The sequence below is a fragment of the Lampetra fluviatilis genome, chromosome 7, assembly GCF_964198595.1.
Source record: "Lampetra fluviatilis chromosome 7, kcLamFluv1.1, whole genome shotgun sequence".
NCBI classification, from domain to species: Eukaryota; Metazoa; Chordata; class Hyperoartia; order Petromyzontiformes; family Petromyzontidae; genus Lampetra; species Lampetra fluviatilis.
Genome location: NC_136281.1, coordinates 18,288,064 through 18,309,999, shown reverse-complemented (window position 1 = coordinate 18,309,999; position 21,936 = coordinate 18,288,064). Strand labels below are relative to the sequence as shown.

The following is a 21,936-nucleotide window of genomic DNA, read 5'->3' as shown; positions in this document are numbered from 1 at the left end:
CCCAAGACACCCCCCCCCCCCCAAGGCGCCCCCCCCCCCCAAGACGCCGCGTGGCTCGCGATGGGGAAACGGCGTCGATTCAGGTCGGGGGACCTGGTCACCTGGCAACAGTTTAAAGGAGATTTGAAGCTTTCGTGACTGCAGGGATCCATTCTCTTTGGTTATTTCGGTAAAGTCACGTGGGTAGAAACATATATCGATCTTCCACCTGAAGACGATTGCTTGTGTGGCGATCGAAACGTCGTGATTTTTTTTTCTAACTACGTGGCTTTAAATTTCGATTTAAAGCTTTCGTGACTGCAGGGATTCACTTTTCTTGGTTCTTTCGGTAAAGTCACGTAGAAGGGAAATAAAATAATACAAATAAAACGAAAAAAAATGCACGTTTCGATTGCAACACAAGCAATAATAATCAGGTGTGAAAACTACAGCAAGGAAATGTTAGCCGAAGTGGGAGAGATGCTGTGGTAAGGGGTTATTTCCCTTCTACGTGACTTTACCTAAAGAACCAAAGAGTTTAGTTTAAGGAGGTATCGCCAATGTCGGGGAGCGGGTCGGGGTTTGAGTGTCTCTGCACGCGAGGGCCTCACCCGTCACCGGTGGATCGACGGGCGGCCTCGAGGTGGCCGATCGCACCAAGCCGCTCTCACCCGCGGGGGGCGGAGCCTCCCGTCGCGGTCACCCCGAGCGCCAAAGTCACTTTGTGTCTAAGACCCCCCCCCCGCTGACCGGGCCGAGAGACGCTGCTGGAGGCAGTCGCCCCCCAACGACGGCAGAGGGCAGCAGAGGGCAGCAAGTGCAGCAGCAGCAGAGGGGGGCAGCAGCAGCAGAGGGCAGCAGCAAGCAGCAGAGGGGGGGCAGCAGAGGGCAGCAAGTGCAGCAGCAGCAGAGGGCAGCAGCAGAGCGCCGCAAGTGCAGCAGCAGCAGAGGGCAGCAGCAGAGGGCAGCAAGTGCAGCAGCAGCAGATGGCAGCAGCAGATGGCAGCAGCAGCAGAGGGCAGCAAGTGCAGCAGCAGAGGGCAGCAGCAGAGGGCAGCAAGTGCAGCAGCAGCAGAGGGCAGCAGCAGCAGAGGGGGGCAGCAGAGGACAGCAAGTGCAGCAGCAGCAGAGGGCAGCAGCAGAGGGGGGCAGCAGAGGGCAGCAAGTGCAGCAGCAGCAGCAGCCGGCACAGCGGGGAGCTCCGATGGCGCCTCTCGCCAGCCTCTCGCCAGGCAGTCAGCTCATTACAATTGGCTCTGCCCCGTGACCTCCTCCTGCCAGCAGCGAGCCTTACACATTCCACGTGGCCTCTAAAGTGCACTTAGCCTGGCACAAGCGGCGTGGTGACGTTGCCACGCCGCTTAGTGGCGAACCGCGGTCGTTGTTGCCGATGTGCGTCGTGAACTCCTCTCGGGGTTCGGCGGTGGCGCCATCTCGTGGACCGCGCCCGTCGTGACCGAGCTCGTGTGGACCTCTTCACGCAGTGCCAATCTATTGGGTTGCTTTTGGTTTCGTGGGCGATGCCTCGTGTTGGGGTTATTAATTATTACTAGGGATTGGGTGGAAGTTGCTTGAGGTTCTCTCGTGCAGAATCACCGAGAGCAGTGTCCTCCATTACAAGGCCCGTGTGCCACTGGGAGCTAATTAGTTCGGCCCCCGACAATACACAAACGTGAAAACACCTCGTCATCATGTTGTCAAACCCGATGGTTTCCAACGTGTGCGGCCCTCACACTGATGTCGTATCGGCGAATGTGGCCCCTCTGAATATTAATGAAGAACACGGATCGAGAGCCACAGGAGCAAGTGGAGTATTGCACCACGCGACTTGTGCTGTGAAGACGGCCATTGTCCCAAGAATCCTCCACAATAACCATGAGCGTCTGCGTGTAGAATGTTTTATTCTTGACATGGAGGGATCGATTCATGGAGGCGACGTAGTCTGCTCACTTATTTAGCGCTACTGGTATGCAACGAATTGCTATATGAAAGTGACAACCGATTATATCAGCGACAACCATAAAGAATAACGTTACAGCAATTCATGTTTTATTTATGTGTATATGTAGAACATCCGATTATCAATCAGCACCATCGTCTCAATCTTCCACATCCCATCATCTGCCAATTTGTCACCATAATTGTCGAGTGGTTTCATCGCAGGAAAAGCACGCACATGGACTGCAAAGAGCTCCCTCGAACGCAGGTGTTGGCTGGAGCAGACTTGATTAATTTTATCCGAATTAAAGACAACCAAATACACTCACTGCAGCAGCTCTCCTCGTATAACTACACCCCACTCAGTGCGTTTCGTGCCGCATGACTAAACGAAGAGACTTTAATGTGTTATGACTGAAGCGTAAAACCGTAACATTGATTTTTCTACCAACGCGACTTTACCGAAAGAACCAAAGAGTATGGATTCCTGCAGTCACGAAAGCTTCAAATCAACATTGAGCACGTCACTGCAGCGCTGTGCTGAAGCCAGAACATAAATGTCAAGTTTAATTCTCAGTAACCGATCATTAAACTCATGTCGGAGAACCATGGGCATACATGCAGAGCCTCAGTTTATATAAAACGTAGCAAGTTGTGTTTAACCGACAGCAGAGAGAAGGGACACGCAAACAGGGGGGCAAAGCATCTTCCCCAAACTTTACTAGAGCTGTCCAACCAACCAGGAACCATCATTAGCCCTTCCACTGGCCCCAACTCAAGCCCCTAACACAAACTCCAACTTTTCTAGGACCGCTTTTTGCTGTTGGCGTTTAAAACATCCGTTGTTTGATAGTAGACCGCATGTTTGAGTATTTGCCCTGCATGCCCAGATTTGAACGGCATATGTTAGGGTTCAAATATTTATCCCTAAGCGACCCCTACCATTTATTTTCTGACTACACTATAGCTCTTTTTAAGACGGCAAAGATAGCGGGTAGTTTAACGATTTACCCTGTGTGTGTATGTATTGTATGTTTCATACATAGTGTGGGTGTTGCGGTTGCCACCTTTTCCATTGTAGAACAACCCGGACAGATGCAAATTCCAGGACTGTCCTAGTCAAACCCAGACAGGTGGCAACCCTCGTGGGTGTGCATGGGAATATACATACGTGCCACATTTGGGATAATCTAAACCGGAGGGCTCCTTCAACGGACGGGTTTCGCCTGCTCATTCCTTGTGGGCGCAATATTACAACAACGTGGTGCTGAGTGCAGTAGAGATTTGGTGGGAACTGACACGTAAACCCTGAGATTCACCCTGTAAAACTGCATATGTAACTCTATCACACATGTATATTTTAAACCACAATACTCCCAACAATGATTCTAATACAATGACATTTTCCCTATACACCGAGATCATATCACTCTCGCACACACACACAGAGACCCCTAATATCTAGGACCTTACCACATCTATACTGCACCATCACGGCCACATGGCCTTCATTTGTCATTCTCAATGTATTACCATGGAGGTGTTGAAGCTGCACATATATAAAGATCAGCTGTTAAGGCTTCCTTGTGAAAGACCTGTGTTTCAATGAATTCTTCCCTGGTCAAAAACATGTACATGCTGCAACGCACATGGTTCAACCGTGTTAAATCAACAAGGGCTTGTGACACAACCGAGTTTCCTGAAGCTCGGTCGTGTGATACATACACGAGGTGGTTTCCCAATGAATCAGCACTTCACCACTACCGATGACCCCACGATGATATTTACAAGGGAGGGTGGGGATTAAGGCCCGATTGACTGTTTCCTTATAGGATGTTTTTCTTAATCGGTATCTTGGTAACCAGAACTTACAAGGCATTTCTTATACCTGATGATTCGACACAGAAAGACCCATGTGCGGCATATAACGTACAATGTTGTCTCAAAACTTTTTTTTAGGATGCTCTAGCATTGGGTTTTGTTCCTGCAGAAAACCCACATATGCAAGACTATAATGTTCACACAAATAGGTCATGAACACGCTTACTCTACTGCCATATCACATCCCACCTCACTACCGAGCACGCTGAGAGACAAATGTCTGCGATCCATCGACGCAGCTGCCAGTGGGCTGGGTTACATCCAACGGCCCGTGTGGTTGAGTAAGGTCAAACAGCCCGCATGGACCAGACTACGGCACGGGCAGTTATTCATCCATGAGTGGATTGATAATGGGCTGTGATATTTACAAAGTATCGTGTTGCATACATTATTCATTTATAATATGCACACACATAGTATGCAGCACAATACTTGATATATATGTTTACACAGTATCCATTCACTGCATTTCAAACAGGGAGCATGACCATTGAAACATTCATGGTCCTACTCTTTGGGTCAGGAAAAGACGACCGCTTGTGTTGCGATCGAAACGTCGTAGTTTTTGTTTTTTGTTATTTTCTTTGAACCTATCTACGTGACTTTACCGAAAGACCCAAAGAATATGAATTCCTGCCGTCACGAAAGCTTTACGTCAAGATGCATGGTCCTAACAAGGAAGACCCAGGGTACACACAAGCTAGCACTTACTGCATATATATAGAACAGGCCTGGGTACAACTATTGATATCATATTCCTATGTTGATTGCATTGGGTGGGTCTAGCTCCGCTGGAGGCACCAAGGCGCTCTCCACAGTTCTCAACGCCACCTAGGGTAGCGAGTGCACCTCACTTCTCTTCTGACCACCCCTGCGTTGTTGGCGAGCGCCTATTAAGGTCGGGATGGCACATGGTGGATTAGATCGATCGTGTGACTAGAACCACACTTTATTGTCTCCCAAGAACAAATGTTGAGCACACCAGACAGTCGTTTTAGGCCGAGTTGATCTGAGGAGAGCTCGGGCAAACGTTAAGTGGGGCAATTAGGAGTGTAAATCGTGAATCACTGGATTTCCAATTGGAAGAGGACAGTGTAGAATAATACATTGTCATGCTGTACCAAACTTCTATGCTCATGTCTATGCCCGCCTTTGTCAACCCACACTGTCCAGCATGATGAAATATGCTGTGTGCTGAGGAAAGGCTCTCATTTAGCATTGCATTGACAAATGGGCTGTACACACATATAATATATATTATAATATATTATAGGTCCTTGTTCTTATTTACTGCATCAAACATTTATTTTGTACAGCCTGGAGAGCACCCACAGCCATGACTACGAGCAAGACCCCCACTATTGAGTGACTCTCAGCAAGTTCAATCAAACTAGACTCGATTTGATTTCTTGTCAGGCACAACATCAGAGAAGAAGTGGGGTCTTTGATACTGCCCACATCTCCCATACGTGGGCTTAGCTCCCACAAAAGCGCCCCGTTTGGAGGTCTGGTCAACACCTCCGGCAGCTGCATTCACAATGAACGCTTCTTCTCACACAGCACTGTCAGCCAGTCTGGTCAAAGCGTCGCCCTCACAAACAGCACCGTTGGGGGCAGTGCTCATATGCATTGGTGACTCCGAGCCCTAGTAGAAACTGCACATTCCCATGGCGGGGGCCAATCTCTTTTCAAAGGATAATCGCCGTTATTTCGGCACACGCAAACGCCCATAGAAACGACTCGGGGTGTGTACGCCAGCGGGTGTGGCTGCGGGGTGCTGCCTGCATGCAGGGAGTCCGCTCCACAACGGCAGCGTGCAGCAGGGAGTGCTTGCATTGGCGTCGTCAAGCAGGGAATGCAGGAACCTTTTGCAGCCACTGTTTTTTGTTCCTCTCCATGCAACGCCGCGCGCATCATTCATCACAGGTTGTGTGCGCGCGTGTGCGTGTGCGAAAGGCGGCGACGGGTGGGGGTGCCCTGTGCATCTCATGCCGGGCATTAGGGATTCCCTGGGCCTCCTCGAACTCCCGCACGGTGCCACGCGGGGCATTCCACAGGAGGCGCCCCGCGCCGCGCACTCCTTGCCGGCGTCTCATGCGAGGTGCCCGGAGCGCTCGCGTTTCGCCAGCGAGTTCGACCGGGGCTCAGCTGAGACGCCACTGCATGACGCTGCAGTCCTTGCCACCCGTGGAGAGCAGCAGGGAGTCGTCCCTCGTGAACAGCACGTTGGTCACGTGGCTGCTGTGGCCTCCGTAGACGTGGCTCGGAGCCTGCGCCGCCGTAATGGCACCACGCGGGAGGGGGCGAGAGCAACAGGAGGGCGAGGGTGGGAGGGTGACGGGAATCGGTGTGCGAAGGAGCATCACTCGTGAGCGTCACTCATGCACAACGATGCCCACAATAACGAGCGGAGTGCTGGGCGGCTAAAATACGGTAAGGTCAGTTAACCCCAATGCAACTTGAATCTGTCCCATGACCTCCTGCCTGCAGCGAGCCTTCCAAACTTCACATGACAGCTTAAAAGTGCACCTAGCCTGACACGAGTGCTGTGGTGATGCCACCGCCACTTAATCGCAAATGGCGGCTGTTGTTTAGTTTATTACGTTTCTGAGCCAGCTGGCCAGGATTGGACAGAACTTATCCCACTGGAGGCAGTGTATGCGAGTGTGGTTGCTATGGATGCCAGTGTAAGTAAGGGAGTTGGTGGAGTTGCTCTACGGGAGAGTGGGAGGGTGTGTGAGGTGCCCCTCGCTCACCTTCGGCTGTGCGCTGGGGAACGGGAAGAGCTGAACTTTTCCGAAGTCGTCGGCAATGGCGAGGACGCGGCGGGAGTGCGAGCGGCACAGCGCGTTGATGTCCGTGCCGTCAGAGCCGTCCGACCAGACACCTGCGGGAGCGTGGGCAGGCGAGAGCAGACGACGAGCGACGAGGTGAGATCGAGGAGGTAAGAGCGAGAGAAGGTGGAGATTGGGGCAGGAGAGAGAAGGGAAAATGGAACAATAGCAGAGAGACAGGTGGACAAAGTGACAAAACAGATAGACAAGCAAACGAATATAACAACAGGTAATTAGGCAAGTAGACGCAGGCAGCAGGTGGGTAGATAGGTGGTCAGGCAGATAGGTAGACAGGTGGATAGACAGAAGGACAAACAGGTATACAGACAGGTTGGTGGATAGATATAATTAGCCAGATAGGGGGGCACACGAGCTGGTAGACAGCCAAGTGGCAGGGCAGCTAGATGAACAGGTGGGCAGACAGACACACATACAGGTAAGCAGAGAGATAACTTGTAGGCACAGATGGACAGAAAAACAGTTTTGGAAACGGACAGACAGGCAGGCAGGCAGACAGGCGGCCTCACCATAGACGTAGAAGCCCAGCACGCAGGTGTACGTCGCCCAGTCGACGTCGCGGGTCGGGGCCACGGACGTCACCTGCTTGCACGAGGCCGCCGTCCCTGGGGGGAGAGAGAGAGAAACGACGCAGAGTGGTGTGGGGGGTGGTGGGTGATGGGGAGAGAGGCCGCAGTGGGGACTGCCGGCCATGCGCATGTCTCAGGGGCCTGCCTGGCAGGCACTCACAATAGAGGATCTCGTAGTCGCCCGAGTTGGACATGAGGTACGTTCCGTCCGTGGACCAGTCGAGGTGCGTGATGAAGCTGGAGTGACCCTGAGCGGCCGCGGAGGAGCATACACACACGTGGACAAAGACAAAGATTCACTGTGTGGCCTTCAGGTTGTTGGAACGGTGCCGTTAAGAAGCTACCAAGGCCAGAACGGCGCTCGAGGTGTTGCCGAGGCCAGTGCTACATCTGGGCACCTTCGTCTTTCCAGGGCTGATGTTTACACACCGCACCGGGTACTCAGTTAAGGCTGAGTCGATCTAGTGGAGAACGAAGACCGGTTCAGATATCACTCGTTAATGATGTTGCCCGTAGCTAGGAATCGGAAGCGGATATTTGGGTTCTTCGCTCGCAGAGAGCGCATCTGTGTGCTCCTGATGGGGTGCAACAATTTTCTCCTTTGACCTCATCTGTAAAATTGTAACATTTTCGATTCAATAATCATACTTTGCCTCATTTTGTCTCATTTGTAGTGTCCCTTTGCATACCATGTGTGTACATTGTAAATATTGGATTAATTGTCAAGCACACGAGTGATGATAATCATAATAGCGAGAACGATGAAGGTGGCGGTGATGATGATAGCAATAATGACAGTGGTGGTGGGAGGATAGTGGTAATTGAGGATGTTGTCATTGACAGTGGTCTGTCATTTTCTATTGACGTTCGCAAATACGATCATTTCCATATCCGCCTCCAGCTTGGTCCCCAGTGAGTCAGACGAGCATCGTTATACGGTCTCAGCAAGCGGTTGGGGAGCATTGTGGTTGCAGTGCTCACTTCACAACTGGAATTACCAAGTTCAATCCTCGATCAATTAAACAAGTAACACTTCACGTTAGCCTGCGACCAACTTCCCTCGAACGTGCCCGATTTCATTAGGTCTCGGGAGCTCGGGCTTTACGTCAAAAAAACAGGTACTCATTTTGACGACAATGGGCCGGGCCAAGAGATCGAAGCAAATTGCAAATCTGGACGTTAGAGCACGAACACACGACTGTCACGATGGTAACGTGCGGTGCCACGCGGGATCACGAGCCGCCGTGGCGCTCCCTGGGCGGGTCTCACCGCGAGCTTACCGAGCACTTCCCGGCGCGAGTGTACTTGCGGCCGCCCTCGCTCACGCTGTAGACGTAGACGAAGTTGTCGTGTGATCCCACGGCCAAGAAGGAACCGTCTGCAAAGAAACGCAGTGGCAGCTTCAGCGGCAGGTCAACTTAGGATCACGTAACACTTTGTGACGTGCATTTGTCCTTAGAAATATTTGATTCGCGATCATTCGGCCAAGTTTCAAGTCGTGCGGGAAGACATTGTGGTACATGATGGGGCTACGTTGTGGCACACGATGCACGAGGCCGTCATTAAGGATGGCACTGGGAGGACGAGGCGTACACCTGGAGTCATCATCGCCCCTGCCCAAGAGGCTTACCCATTTCACGTTGGGTTTTTATTACCAAATTCTCAACAACCTCTTTGAAATGGACGGTTTTCTATAGGGGAAGTGCGCCATAGACACACAATGTAATGTTAAGATGTAATTTATATTGGATCATATTTACTCCAGTTATCATGACTGTGTTACAGGCAGACGGACATGTGAATGCATTAATACTTTTAAACATGGTTGGAAAACCACAATAATTTATGACCGCATCACTGCACGTTAAGATTATGCTGTGACAGACAGCTTCCCGACCTAAAAGCAGTTATATTAACAATGTTTTTGCACTTTCAAAAAAATCCTTTAATTTTACTTGAGAAGCATCTCACCTGGTGAGTATCTCATTACGGAGATTTGCTCTGCGCCATCTGTGTGAAGGGAGACCAGGTCCCGCGTCTCTGCGTCAAACACCATCCACCTGGTGATGGGCACGCACCACAAACAAACACACAGTTAAGGGTGTCTGAGTGTGTGGTGCTGGCCACCCACCCCTTCGTGTGCTGTGTCAGCCTTCATTAGGTGCTCACTAAAAGCACTTGCCCCACGAGTCTGTTAAATGTATACGGGAATGTGTCTTTGTGCGGCGTGTTAACATCGCCACTGCAGAGACAAGAGCAGTCAGGCATGGTGCTGGCCTCCCACCCCGTCGTGTATAGTGCTGGCCTTAAAAGGTGCTCACCAACAGTACTTGCTCAAACATTCTGTTAAGGCTATCAGGGGACCTTTGCATTTGTTGTATAAAGGCGACAATCCCCAGTGACTATTTTCCAGTTTTACCATCTCCCCCGCCTCTCCCATCACGGAAGAGCCCTTCCCCCAAAACCCGCATCGCTCCTTGCCCACGACCCCCACGCACCGCCCCGTGGAGGTTCCGATGGCGAGCACCGCCCCAGCAGGGTGGAAATCGGCCGACTGCGCCGGGTCCTGGAGACAACGAAGAGGACGGATCACACGAGGAGGTACTGCTGCGTTGGCGGCGGTGATGTTGGTGATGCGGGTGACCGTGTTTGTGGTCACGGTGATAATGGTGAAGCCAGCACAGTGGTGGAGGTAGGAGTGAGGATGTATATCACACACGCTGCTGGAACGATGATGGAATGTGAAAAATTGTTGTTTTTATGTGGAGGGACAGATATGTCAACCCCTTATCAGTGCCTACCTTATTACAGATAAATTCTGACCTTATTGGTCACCCCGTGCCCTTATAAATCTCAATATTCATCCTACAAAGTCACATCACAAGGGAGAAATGGCGATACGCCATATTGACCTAAAAACTAAATTTCCTTGTCCAAGAATATGGGTAAAGCGTATGGGTTGACAGGTTTGCGTGTACAATCTTCTTATTTATTTGAATACATGTATAGTGGTGATGATAAATAATGATTGTGGTGGTGGTAATGATGGGGGGGGGGGGGGTGACATTGGCGATGGTAATAGTGGTGAGATTGATGTTGGTTATGTGGTAATAATGATAGTGATAATGGTAAATGATGGAGGTGATACTGGTGGTGACAGGGGAAGGAGTTGTGGTAATAATTATGATGGTGGTAGTGGAAATTACAGCGGTGGTGATGATAGCAGCGGTGCCCACGATAATTTTTGTGGTGGTAGCGATGCTAGTGCTTGGGCAGTGCTGCTGCTGAACTTGGTGGTTGTACTGGTGGGGGGCATGCAAGTCCTGTAATGATGATGGTGGTGGTGGGTAGAGTGGTGGTTGTAATGAGAGTGATGATGAACGTAGTGGCGATTTTAGATGTCGCACCTCGAGAGTTTTAATCCAGATGGGCTGGTGCGTGGACGTGTCCCACAGGATCGCCTGCTTGTCCGAAGCGCACGTCAGGAACTGGCATTTCAGAGGATGCACAGCGAGGCCCCACAGTTCGTCCGTGTGGCCCTGCACCGGCAGAGATGGTCACAATCCACCCACACCAGTACACAAACCACCCCCACCATCTAGGCGTGGTGCTGGACAGCTACCCCCCCCCCTCCCCTACCGTGTCCCATGCCGGCCTTAATAGGTGCTCGCTAACAGCACTCACCCCCAACAGTCTGTTAAAGGCTATATGGGGGGTGTTTGTCTTGGCTGGTGGCGGCGGTTGTGGTGGTTGTACCGATTGTGGTGGTTGTGCACGTCACTCGTGTGCACGTAATGTGTGCGTAGGTATGTCTGGGTGCGAGTGTGCACGCGCGAGAGCGCCGGTAGCCATGTAGTAGCGCTACCCTTGGTGAGCACCGGGAGGGATGGGGGAGTGGGGGAACGGTGGGCGCCGGTGGGCAGGGTGAGATGGGGCTGATAGTACCTGAACGACGGGGGTGAAGTCCCCGGCGAGCGAGCCCAGCAGCACGGCGTTGCGGGTGGTGCCCACCAGCACGGCATCGCCGCGGCCCTCGGCCACCGTGCGCACCGGGCCAAACGCCTCGGGGATCTGGGGGGAGCGGGGACGAGGCGCGCCGAGTCAACGACGGCAACCGTTACCACAACCACCATCACCATTACCATGGCAACCGCCACAACCAGCCGCAGCAACGATAAGAGCATCAGCACCACCATCTGCATCGTGTGGTGGTCTGTGCGCTGTTCAGTGTGCATAGTCTGTCGTATATATGCCTGGTGCGGGTGCATGTGTGGTGTGCGAGGTGTGTAGTGTGAGCACCGTGCGTGGTGTGTATCGTGTGTGTGGTGTGTGTGGTGTGTGTCGTGTGTGTGGTGTAAGTGGCATGTGAGTGGCGTGTGTGGTGTGAGTGGCGTGTATGTATGTGTGGCGAGACCTCGGTTTCGCCCGTCTTGCGGTAGGCCGTGTCCCACGTGACGAGCCGCCGGTCCTTGCCGCCCGACACGAGTGTTCCGTCGCGCTGCATGCACAGCGTGAAAATCCCTCCGTCGTGGGCACCGACGATGGCGTGCGTGATGCGGTTCGTTCCTGCTCCACCGTCACCACCACAGAGCACAGAAGACACAGGGAGTTACGTAGACCACCATAATAGTCTATCATAACACGTGTATACATTTCCACAGCCAACATTACGATTCGTAATTGATGTTTGGATTAGGCCGCATACCGATCTGGCCGAACCTGTGTTGCTGGTCATCCCAATGTCCTGGTCTCTCACCTGAAGACGCTTGGTGCAGTTTCAAGCTAAACTTCGCGTCGATAATCGCTGCTAAATTTGGCTGTGAGATTTGTTCTTCAACTCTTCAGTGAGTGAGGCAAAATAATAATTGGCACGTTCAGACTTGCATGTCGTGTGCCAATTTAATTTGCTTGGCCATGTCGACCAGATCTTTACCTGGCCCAAATGAATAAAAATATAAATCAAAGGGGAATAGTAAAATCATCATGTATTACAGGGGGGGGGGGGTGGGCCTGGAAAAATGTTCCATGAGAATTGAAGACGTGAGGAGGTGTGTTTGTTGTGCTAAGTAAGTGTTGGGGATGATAAGTGATTGTCATGAATTGCAAGTACGCCAGACAACTAATAGTTGAGAATAGGGTCTTTCCCCTTTTTTTCTGGCAACAAAAAAATACCTTTTACAAGGAATCATGTCTGCATTAACCACAATACTTGGTCAGAATGCAAAAAAAAAACTGTGATAATATATGCATTGTCTTTGAAACTGATTGGTCCACACCAGGGACAGCTTTCTTTTGAGCCTCGTCTCAAACGGTGTTAGACCAGAGGATGCCACAAGGCATACAGCACAAAGACAATGCACTATCAGAGTAATGAGAGCTCTGGGTATTAGTTGTCGTAGGTGAGTGATTGGGGGTTACCGGTGTCAGAACTGTCTGGGGAGGGCAGGTGTACGGGCTGCCTTTAACAAGTGCTTGATGCTACAGGAAGTGAATTGGCTGGATATTTACGTTGTTAAAAACATTCTCCACTATTAACTTGGACCCATGTTTAATCTCGAACAGACGGTCCTTTCTCGGCTATCTGGTTGTGGGTTGAGATTAGGTGAAAGTGTTTGAGGCTATAGGTTAAGTGTTGTGCCATGGGTTTGGTAAGCAATGGGCGAGTGCTTAAGAAGACACACGAGCATTTGAAGCCACGGCGAGGTGGACCTGGCGAACGCTACCTCGTCCCCAGACGAAGATGTTTCCACTGGAGTCTCCCGTGATGGCATCGCCGTTCTCCGCAAACGTCACACACAGCACGTACTTGGGCTTGTCGTGCTTCTGCGCGCGTCACACCGACGTAGAGAGTCATGCCACAGAGTCACTGCGCTCAAACGAGTGACACCCAGCGCCATCTCACTCGAGAGCTCCCGAGTAGGCGGTTAAAAAGTCCACACTCACGGGAAAAGTCTCTCCAAATTAACTCGACCTCGGAGGAAATGTCAGACCGAGTCGAGGCCAACGTTCGTTACGGGATATGAATGCCGAACCAGAGTGGGAGAGTCTCAGGCTCCAACCACAGCGCCACCCAGCCATACAAAAGCGCCCACCTCTTGTAACCCTCTTTGTATTTCATTATTGGCAGTGGTGTAAATGTTTGAGGATATGCCGGCATGTCACACTGGCACAAGCATGTGGACCGGCACTATTCAGGACAACTCCTATTCCTACGCTGCAATGTTTCCACAACACGGACAGGTTTCAGAGCGGCACTTTCACATTTACATTTCGACTGCTGATTATTATTTTTTGTTGTTTCCTGTGACCAAAGTACACGCAATGCGCCTGAGCTCGTCAGATCTCAGAAGCCTTGCAGGCTTGAGCCTGTCCAGGGCTAAAGTGGGCGACGGCCATGTGGGCGGCAGAAGGTGGTGCAGCAAAATCCCCATTGTTGTCCTGTATTTGTACGCTTCCACGACCGTGCTCCTCATCTTCACTAACCCATTGGTATGAACTCAGTGACCTGAGTTCATTTCCCATCCGTGGCTAAATCGGTGACAAGTGATATCTGAACCGGTCCTTCACCAAGCCACACTAAACAGCCAGGAGAAGTATGATCAAAATCTTTCACGACCTGAAGGACATGGGCAAGCCCTCACCTAGCAATAGAGGCGAAAAAATGTTTCTAAAATATCTCTTGTGCGTGTTGGTAATGAGGATCACCAGTTAGAGTCAACGCCTCGGGATACCTGGCGTAGCGAACGCTACATGCATCCTACAGGCGGCCTCCCGCCTGCTACGCAGGGACTCGGGGGAGGGTGGAGTACGGGTGGGTGGGAAGATTTCAAGTTCAAAGTTCAAGTTTATTTTCTTAAACCAGGCAAAAACCCAAGAGACCAGGACTAGTGTTTCATGTGCAAGAGTGACCTCGGGAACCAAAATGACAAAAGTAAGAACAACAAAAACAAATACAACAATGAAGCAGATAGAAATCAGAGCGATAAAAGCAACCACGTTAGAGGAAATCGAAAAATAATTCAAGAAGATAAATACATTTATATTACGTTATTACTTCTCCTTAAGATTCCAAAACAAGGGGTGGGGAACAAGTGGCACCTCGAAGATGCCCTGCTTTTTGGACAGCGAGTTGCCCTCCAGCGTCCAGAAGTGCACGTGGGATTTTCCACACGTCACGATGGCTCTGGGGTCCATGGGGTGGAAGTCGGCAGCGAACACGGCTTCGTTAGAGCACTGCGGTGGGGGGAGGGGAGCGGGGTGAGGGGTGACAGGGAGAGGCGTTCTCGTTACAACGGTGTGAATGGGTTGCCGACTGGCTGGCTCGGAGTGCAGCTATCAAGTCGGAGACTCGGTGCCGGAAACCAGCCTGAATGCGGCTTTCAGTGAGCTGGACCCACACCTAACGGAGGGCCCTGGCCTATCATCCCCTGGGAGTCCACTCGAATTGGATAAAGCACACCTCACTCCGGACCGATATTGATATTCGTGTCTCATTCGTGGCGTTTGCTTGTTTCTCAACCAATGCTACGACAGTTATGCACTCCCAGAAGATCGTGTGGCTGATGGTATGTGTAAAACAGACTTTTCTTTTTAACATGATGGTGTATTGTCTGTTTGTTTATTTATTTACTGACCTATTTTTAATTTACTGATCTCATTGACTGCATGAAACACTCAAAACAAATCAATGAATCCACCGACAGACCAAATTATTGATTTAGTGATTTACTGATAATCTCACCGACTGATGGACTGGCCGAATGGTTGGCCGATGACTGGTCCGTGTCGCTGCACCCCTACCTTGATGTCGGCGAGCTTGTTGCCCTGCTGCCAGTCCCACACGGAGAGCACGTGCTCGTTCCCATCGTCCACCGCACACAGCAGGCCGCAGTTCTGCACGCCGTCGAGACAAAACAAAAGCACCCTGTGTTGACGCTTACAGAATGTTGGGGCAAGCACCGTGTTTACCGAGCACCTCCGGAGGCCAGCACGGCACATGAGTAGCTGGGTAGCCAGCAACCAAGCCTGTGCTGATGTTTACAGACTGCACCAGGCAATCAAGACCGAGTCAAACTAGGGGAGTCCCAGGACCAGTTCAGATATTTGTGACTGATGTTAGCAGTGAGCACGAATCGAATTCAGGTCGCTGAGTTTGTAGCGCAATGCGTTAACTACCGTACCATTGCTCCTCACACTCCAATCGATAGACTCTCTACTCTCAATACATGAACACACACGCATATATTTGACATACACACATGTATTCAGTGTACCCTGAAACCATGTTGATGTGTCTGTAACTTAACTTTACTGTGAATTGTTTGAAAAAGTAATTTGTCCAGGCCAACGTTCGTTACAGGAAAAACTATCTACGTAGATTTTTACTTGTGCACTCTTTTCATTTATTCTGTAATGCAAAGTTTTTTTATCCCGATATCTATTTGCTTAATTTTTGTACTTTTTTATGTTATTGTTTTTGCCATTTTAGTGAGCCAGGTAAATCAGTCACTCTTCAAAGTGAGACTCTTCTCCTGGTCTCAGGATCGCTCTCCTGGTTAAAACAAAAGAAACTGGAATCTCACCGTTTTGGAGAAGGCCAGGCAGAGGATGCCTCGCTCAAACACGCCGGTGCCGATCACGTGCAGCGTCTTGAGGCTCACCGAGTCCCACACGCGCACGTGAGCCGGCAGAGTCTGCCGGCGGCAGTGGGGGAGCCAAAAGACGAGAGAATGGAGATGAGGGAGAGAAAGGAGACACACAAAGTCACACCCGGTGACACGATAGGCGGAGTTCGTTGGAGAAGAGCGCCCGTGACGCCCACCCTCAGCACATTTGAAATGGTGCCCCCCAGTGGCAGCTTGCCCCGTGTGCCACAAGACGGCTTGGGCACCTGGCCTATGAGCGGGCATTTGTCTGCCAGTAGGTGGCAACAATTACCGTTCGTGATTATCCCAAATGAGTGATTTGCGCTTAAATGGCAATGGCTACGATGACCAAATCACCTGGAATGTGCCCAATCGCAACAGATCTGGGACGTGCTACTTGTTATTTTATTTCCCCATGCTAAATCCCTCCAGTTTGGATGCCTCCTTTGCGACAGTGTCCAGGGTGCTCAGCAGCGAGGGGCCTGGTTAGTAATGGGATGGGTGACAGCAGGCTGTCATCGGGGGCTGTGGGGCTACGTGGTGGACAGTGGAGAAGAGAGTAGCAGCTACCCGGGATTGTACTGCACTTCTATGCTCCGCTCCCGTTGGTATGCTCTCCACCTTCACGATCCCCGCCCTGACCGGCGCGGTAGAGTCTGGTAAAAAAAACATCGCGACCCGCACGGCATGGGGAGGCCCTCATCCAGCAATGGACTGACAAGATGGCTGGCTGTATGTGTAGATCTGCTGCTGCTGCAACACGGAGCGGAGCGCTCGGTTGCAACTGGGCTGGAGCGGCACGAGGCAACACGGCGCGCCTCACCTTGCCATCCTTGCCCGTCCCCACCACCTGTCCCGTGGCGATGGTGATGCGGTCAGGGTGTATGGCAAGGCTGGGGGCAGACGCAGGCAGAGGAGGAGTGGTAAGGAGTAAAACATTGTGAAGCTAATTTAATACTCGGAGGGAAAACAAGCACACAGCGTGCAACAGCGCACAGGTGCAACAGCACAATGTATAGGCAACGAAGGAGGACTGAGACCACAACAAAGACAAAAATCCCCCGTATAGCCTTAACAGACGTTTGGGGCAGGTGCTGTTAGTGACCGCCTATTGAAGACCGACATGGCAGACGAAGGGGTGGTTGGCCAGCACCATGCCCGGCCACCTTTGTCTCCTTAGTGGCAATGTTTACACACTGCACCGGATACTGATTTGAAGCCGAGTTAACCTAGACGAGGCCCAGGACCGGTTCAGATATTCGTCACCGATGTTGGTTATGAGCAGAAGTGAACTCAGGTTTCTAGGTTCGTAGCACAGCACGCTAATCACTGCGGTCTCACTCCACACACCACTTCTCACAACAGTGACATCACCACAGTGCTTCTGCCAGGCTAGGTGTACCTTGAGGCGAGGTGAAGTGTCGAAGGCTCACTGGCGTGAGGTCATGGGACAGACGCAGTTGACTTGGATGACTCCCACACACGCATATACACACACGCCAATCGTAATCCAGCACGTACGCACGCGTACACACACACACACAGACGCACAACGGGGCGACGGCAGCTCGCACTCGACAGCCTCACCACTTGACGTCGTCGTTGTGCTCCAGGTAGTGCCGTTGGTTTCCCTCCTCGGGGCTGTAGAGCACCACGACAGAGGCGATGAAGTACACCATCTCCCCGGTGGGCAGCAGGTACAGGTTGTTGCGGCAGTCTTTGCCACGGTAGCCATAGCTAAGCCCCGGCCGCCGTCAAGGACGTCACGCTTTTTCGACATCGAGCCTCAAACGAGGGCCTCGTCACCGACTCCGCCGCGTAACCCTTGTGGGATGGGCCTACCCAGGACGGACCCTTTTATGGGCCCTAACAATCCTCCAATGCTCTTTAGTTTTTTCAGTAAAGTCACGTAGGTGAAAACAAAATAAAATTTTGTTGTTTATTTTTATTTTATTTTCACCTACGTGACTTTACCGAAAAACCAAAGCGTATGGATTCTTGCAGTCACGAAAACTTCAAATCTAGAATCCTCCAATGTTTCCCAGATCCCTCTCATAACCCTTAGACCCATTGCTTCCCAGATCCTTCATACTGCCTCCTTGACCTGTGGATTATCTGACAGATCCCTCCCATCCCACACAGATCCATCTACCGGATCCCAGGTCCCTCCAAAGTCTCCCAGGTCTCTCCCGAGCCAGAGTGGATACACCCAGTTGAGTTTTAGTTTCTCAGCAGGCGGCTCCAGCTTTGTGTCGAGCCGGTAATCCTCTGCCATGTCCTGCGGCAGGTACATGGTGATCGGGCGGCCACGCAGATACATCTTCACGTATCCCTCCTCTGTGGAGAAGATAGTGCCACTGCTAATTTGATAAGCGCCAACAAACAATTTTAAACGTCTTCTGAAATTGAACAAAACATGAAACTGCGAAAAATGCATTAGAAAAAAACCATAAATGTACTTATCTGTTGTCAGAAAACAACACGAAAGATTGATCATTATTAAAATAAATTTCATAACTGACTGGCTGGCTGTGTGGTAGCAGCACATGTTTTAAAATCTAAAACTGGCAGAGGGAATTGCTTAAGAGCATCCTATGAGATTGGAAAAACGAGAATTGTACCACCTTGTGGGAATTCCATAGAGTTTATCCTATGTAAAGATTGGCCCTCAAAGGAAAGTGTAATTTACACCATCATCTCAAGACCACAAATTAATGCGAGTGCTGATTTAGTATATATTTTTTAAATAAACAAGATGGCAAGATGCTTCTTTCACATCTCCCTCCACTTAAAAATCAGAGAGAGCATCACTTCAGCAGCATAGGTAATACAAGAAAACTCTGGACCAACTTCAACATTCAGCGTCTCATCAGCAAAGTCGGTAAGCTGGTGCACTGCCAGATGTTTATCAACAAGGACCCTCTGTTAAATGTGGGTCTTAGAAAAAATGGAGTTGAACATTTACCAAGTATAGAAAAATTAAATAGAAGCACCATATGGCCGGCAAACACTCCATTAGCCAAAGTCACTGATCACGAAAGGCGAAACGGAAACGGGCAAATTGACGACGATTCAGGCGCCTAAGAGAAGAGACTCGGCAAGACATGGGATGATGCGTCACAGCGGTCAAACCACCCTCTACGCTCCGGAGACTGGCGGCAATTACCCCGCCCCCCACCCCTAATGTGTCAGCGAAGGAACAATCACCGGGCTCCGGTTAGCGTTGATCAGAGCCAGACTTGGAGCCACACGTTACGATCGAGGTGCAGGAAGGGGGCCATGGATTTTTCTCGGGGAGACGGTGAGGCCGGGAGAGGGGGGGCAGGAGGGCGAGGAACGGCCGATGAGTCACTTCCGCTCTTTAAATAACACCAGAAATGCCCTTTGCCAAAAAGCGCCAGAGTTGTTCTTAATCTGGGCCTATTTTGAGCCGGATATTCCCAGGGTCTTGGTTCCAGACCGACAATCGTCACACTCCTCTTCCGCTTTAGTTTCCCAAGCCTCTGTTTCTCTCGCTCTCCTCCCAGTGCTGCCGCATCACTCACTCACCGTAGTTGTACACGGGGTCCTTGGGTTTGCTGAATATGAGCCATATGGGGAGGGGAAGGAGAGAGATGAAAGAGGCAAGCGCTTGAGTCATCTCTCTAGTGCCATGCTAATCAATAGTAACACACTCTGAACATGATTGCATTTTGCACATTAGTTTTGAGGATGAGCATTGAGAATTGTGATTCATAGAGTTTATGAAGGCAGAGGTAATGCAGCAATTGCTGCCTGAAGGTGAACGATTTTAATCGGTTCATATTAGTCCCTGTTCTGGCACGCAGCTCACAAACGTGGTCATAAATGAAAAATAGAGAACAAAAAATTAGCAGTGTGCAAGGAAACAGAGAGGAACAAATATTGACAATTACAGTGAGAGACAAAAATAGGAACACTTGGAGTAAAGAACATGCGCAGGTCAGAGACATCATCCAAACTATGATTATAATAAGTGAATGGGCTTGGGCAGAACATGTCACAGCTAGAAGGGACGATGGCCAATGTTCAAGAATGATAAGAGTGGCAACCAAGGAATTGAACATCCACGGAGGAGATGAAGCAGCGAAATCAGTTAATGTGCAGGTGCTTCGTGGATAGTTGCATCTTAAGCTCATGAGAGGTGGCAGTTTTGCTGGAACAGTTCCAATTTCAGAAAGTCTGTCCCGCTGTCCATCAACATTTGTGTAAATCAGGATTTTTATCTCGTGTGTAGAGCATTCTAGCCTCGCGCTTGAGGCATGACATGGGCAGAGGGCGGGGCCAACTGCGTGGCAGGAGGTGCCAACGTCAGGAAGGGGCCACTCACGACCGTGCGTGCGGAGATAGCGCGTGAGTGGGCAGGGCTGGCCGAGGAAAGGAGCAGGGGGTTTGCAGCCCGCCGTGCGTGGCGGTTGAGCCTGCCGGGAGCGTGGTGGTGGTGGTGGGGGGCGCTACCTGTCGCCGGGCTTCTTGCCCGAGCAGCTGGTGGTGGAGGCGGTGCGCCCACGCAGCCCCCGCGTCTCCGAGCCGTCGCGACGCACGCTGGACGGCAACCGCTCCATGGAGCTGCTCCGCTTGCTACTGGGCGAGCGAAAGCGTATGTCAGGGTGTGTGTGTATGTGCATGCATTGGTGCGAATGTGGGTGTATGTATTTACATGTGTGTTGGTGTGTAGGTGCGTTCGTATGTGTGTACATGTGTAGGTACATGTGTGTATGTGTGCGAGTGTTTACATGTGCGTAAGCATATGTATGTGCATAGTGTGTGCGAGCGTGCACAAGTTTACATGTTTACGTGTGCGGACAGGTGGGGGACAGGTGCGGGACAGGTACGGGAACCTCAGCCAAAGCTGGCAACTTAAACACACCCACAGAGCCTTCAGTAATTCTGTCCAATACATAAACACATGCGCACACTCACTGTGGTATTATATTTCTCCGGCAGTCAAAGCTGAGGGGAGGCCACACAGCGAGCCTGGCAGCTGACGGCGGTTCAGCAGCTGGTTGCTAAGAGTTAAACAAAACAAATAAAAAAAATGTAGACTATTTCTCCGGATCAAGTTGGCAAAGCCAAGGGGAGTGTGGCCCTTCCTCGAGGTGCGCTATGCATGCCCCCATTTATACTGCGCTCACCGTCCACACTGGCCCCAAGTCATTAGTTAATCCAGGAACGCCTCACCGAGTCTCACAACCCGATTTCACAAGGGTCCTGCATGGGGATGCTTGGCCAATTCCCATGCCAAGTGCATCTCCAGTGGTCTGGCCCGGTGGCTGCTCCATGCCTGGGCGGAATGGGAAGCAGCTCGTGGTGGTCGAGAGTTCTAGTCCTGGTAGGGCATTGACTCTGCCCATCATAAATACAGGGTCGATAAAACAAGGACCACTTTGTGGACAGACTGGCTCCCACCATAGAATTGTGAAATATTCCACCACTGGCTCAGGGCTGTAACAAGAGAAGCACTGCCTCAAGGCTAATTTGAGCAGAAAATCGTTGACTTTCTACAAGGAGGAGGAAACAGGAGTAACTCGTGCACACGAGAAGATGACTCTCAAAAGTCCACACAGCTGTGTGGACCGGTTTAAACATTCAGTTTCTCATCAGCAGCAGAGATAGGATTGCTCGAACCAATGTTGGTTAACTGCTAAATGTTCATAGGCGAGGACTCTCTCAGTTCGATATGGGTCCTAGTTCGATTCAAAACCATAGATGATTTGCCTGCGGCCTAACAGCCATCCACTGCACAACTTCCACCCGACTACAGAGCGTTCATGGGGGAAGAGCAAGGGGCAAAGCTGACTGAGCATCATTATGATTCACGTTCTCTCCGAGGTTCGGGGAAGTGAAACTGAATGGCTGGTAGGTAATGTGGCTACACCATCTTCATGGGGTTGTCTTGTTGTGCAAAGGCTGCGATCCCCATCCTCAGCAGACTCACCATCGCCCCAACCTCCCCCCTCGCCCTAGAGATCCAGCACTCACAAATTTAATCACTTGCTCACCCGTCAGCTGCCTCCATATCTCTCTCCTATCACCACTACCATGGTTACTGGT

The 21,936-nt window shown here is 51.0% G+C and overlaps 1 protein-coding gene across 3 annotated transcripts in view; it reads right to left on the bottom strand.

The window, feature by feature from the left end:
* Nucleotides 1-1,919: 1,919 nt before the first annotated feature.
* LOC144933689 (echinoderm microtubule-associated protein-like 2) overlaps nucleotides 1,920-21,936 on the bottom strand; it is a 69,561-nt gene continuing 49,544 nt past the window's right edge. For 2 of the 3 annotated variants that reach the window (XM_078858765.1, XM_078858761.1), the window contains exons 4-22: nucleotides 20,341-20,463; nucleotides 19,414-19,442; nucleotides 18,072-18,201; nucleotides 17,452-17,601; nucleotides 16,688-16,757; nucleotides 15,802-15,912; nucleotides 15,020-15,112; nucleotides 14,318-14,452; nucleotides 12,943-13,042; nucleotides 11,634-11,788; nucleotides 11,165-11,290; nucleotides 10,627-10,758; nucleotides 9,718-9,785; nucleotides 9,191-9,279; nucleotides 8,500-8,597; nucleotides 7,380-7,467; nucleotides 7,160-7,255; nucleotides 6,555-6,685; nucleotides 1,920-6,068 (exon numbers count right to left, since the gene is read on the bottom strand). In XM_078858765.1, the coding sequence (XP_078714891.1) occupies nucleotides 5,943-6,068; nucleotides 6,555-6,685; nucleotides 7,160-7,255; nucleotides 7,380-7,467; nucleotides 8,500-8,597; nucleotides 9,191-9,279; nucleotides 9,718-9,785; nucleotides 10,627-10,758; nucleotides 11,165-11,290; nucleotides 11,634-11,788; nucleotides 12,943-13,042; nucleotides 14,318-14,452; nucleotides 15,020-15,112; nucleotides 15,802-15,912; nucleotides 16,688-16,757; nucleotides 17,452-17,601; nucleotides 18,072-18,201; nucleotides 19,414-19,442; nucleotides 20,341-20,463 (2,050 nt within the window). In that variant the 3' untranslated portion in view covers nucleotides 1,920-5,942. The remainder of the gene's footprint in view (nucleotides 6,069-6,554; nucleotides 6,686-7,159; nucleotides 7,256-7,379; nucleotides 7,468-8,499; nucleotides 8,598-9,190; nucleotides 9,280-9,717; nucleotides 9,786-10,626; nucleotides 10,759-11,164; nucleotides 11,291-11,633; nucleotides 11,789-12,942; nucleotides 13,043-14,317; nucleotides 14,453-15,019; nucleotides 15,113-15,801; nucleotides 15,913-16,687; nucleotides 16,758-17,451; nucleotides 17,602-18,071; nucleotides 18,202-19,413; nucleotides 19,443-20,340; nucleotides 20,464-21,936) is intronic. The other variant, XM_078858764.1, reaches the window with a different exon arrangement.